The sequence below is a fragment of the Cucumis melo genome, chromosome 11 (assembly GCF_025177605.1).
Source record: "Cucumis melo cultivar AY chromosome 11, USDA_Cmelo_AY_1.0, whole genome shotgun sequence".
Lineage (NCBI taxonomy): Eukaryota > Viridiplantae > Streptophyta > Magnoliopsida > Cucurbitales > Cucurbitaceae > Cucumis > Cucumis melo.
The window spans coordinates 26,530,132-26,531,962 of NC_066867.1; the positions used below are offsets into that span (position 1 = coordinate 26,530,132).

The 1,831-nt window shown below is 30.9% G+C and overlaps 1 protein-coding gene across 1 annotated transcript; it reads right to left on the minus strand.

Moving 5' to 3' along the window:
* Positions 1–319: 319 nt before the first annotated feature.
* On the minus strand, positions 320–1,438 carry LOC127143966 (pectinesterase inhibitor-like). Its single transcript, XM_051079276.1, has 2 exons — positions 1,020–1,438; positions 320–338 (listed from the first exon to the last, which is right to left on the minus strand). Exons 1-2 carry the CDS (start codon positions 1,436–1,438, stop codon positions 320–322), a joined length of 438 nt encoding a protein of 145 aa, XP_050935233.1.
* Between the last annotated feature and the right edge of the window lie 393 nt (positions 1,439–1,831).

Genomic DNA, 1,831 nt, shown 5'->3' on the forward strand with positions numbered 1-1,831 from the left:
CATTCTTAATGTCACCCACGATTTCCTCACTGCTCTCGTAGCAAGAAAAATATTAGTTTTTAACTTGAGAACTGATCGTCGTTGCTGCAAGAGATTTGGCCAAATTTAGATATTTTTCTGCATTTGTACATGTAAGATTGAGAGTGTAAGTGACTAACACGTTTAGCTCTGGGTTGCCTCTAGATTTCAACACATTAGCACATAGTGATGGATTTTTAATTTTCGGGGATATGCTTGATGCTACATCGTCTGATGTTGTCGTCGTGTCAACACCATGTGAGGAAGAACATTGGAGAAAAGAAAAGAAAAAACTCTAAAACTAGCCAAAGCTTCCAAGACTGAAATTGGAATGGGTCACTTTAATAGAATTATAAGTCAATGTATAATTATTGATTTTCCTTTCTTTGTTTTTTAAATTTTAATTAATGTAACTATATCACATGTAACGAATTAAATAAATTATTTAAGTTTGATTTGATGTTTTTTATTGGGTTATTTTTATTTTTTAATTTAATTATTACTTTAATTATATATACATTAAACGATCTTATGTAAACGATAATATATACATTAAACATATTTAAAATGCTTCATTCCTTAAGAGATTATATTATGTGAATTATCTTAACGATTGTTTTTAAATATAACAAAATATTTATAAAATTTCAGTAATTTTTCTTTTGTTAGAATTATCTATTAATATACGTCGATCTGTGTTATTAGGGATATTATCTTTCGAGTCTGATTTTTTATTTAGTTATTTTGATTTGTTGGAATTATCTATTGATTGATTTTTTTTTTCACTTCTAAAGTTTAACCAAAATCAATTCCAATCACCATCAAATTGTAGTGTTATTATATATGTTAACAATTCAACTTCATATTATTTATTGATAAAAATCTCAAAAGTACATTGTCCTCAAAGAAGATTGGATATAACCAAAATAATGCTGCATATATCGTTTAGAGTCTTGCCATTCTTTAGAAGCAACGACGTGACCTTCGGCGGCTGCGCAAACTTATCCTGACAGTCGTCAATCTCTGTCATGGCACCAGAAGTTACAATATTGACAGCATTAAAGTCACCAAGTGCCAAGTCTTTTTGGGCATTTTCAATGTCACCAACAGCTTCATCATAGCTCTCAGCACAAGACGAATATAGTTGCTTAAGTTGAGGATTGGTGGTGGTTGTTGCAAGTGACTTGGCTAAGGTCAAAGATTTGCGAGCATTTGTATTGGCAAGGTTTAAGGTGTATACAGCCAAGCCTTTTAGATCTGCAGTACCTGCAGATTTCAACACACTTGAACAAAACGACGGGTTTGAAGTTTTTGGACAGATGGTGGAAACGACGTCGTTAGATGATGCCACATTTGAAATGATGGTGAACAAAAGAACTCCAATGAGAGACACAATAAGAAGACAAGAGTTATTGGCCATTTTATTTTCTTTGTTCTTTCCTAATATTGTGTCCTCGTTGAGATGGGTCATTTGATCAATACATATATATATTGATGAAATTTAGAGAAACGGTCTTTTCCTTATGGGAGGAGAAAGGAAAGTTGTTAGTTACATAATTAAACAACCTATTTTAGCCTTTTGTTTGTTTGTTTGTTTTATCTTCAACAAGTTAACCCAAATCAATTCATGAATAATCACATTGTCAATTTTTTTGACATATTTACAACTAAGATCGGTTTTATTTATTTATGTAAAAGATTCAACTAATTAGATGTTAAAATTTTAATTTTCTGACCATGTATGATGCCAAAAACTTGGTGTAAAGTGTAAGTATATCGGTAAAGTTATAAAGCAATAAGATGGTGAAGAAAT

What these genes read in the sequence shown, in the direction of transcription:
- LOC127143966 (XM_051079276.1), bottom strand. Translation starts at nt 1,438, where the DNA reads ATGGCCAATAACTCTTGTCTTCTTATTGTGTCTCTCATTGGAGTTCTT.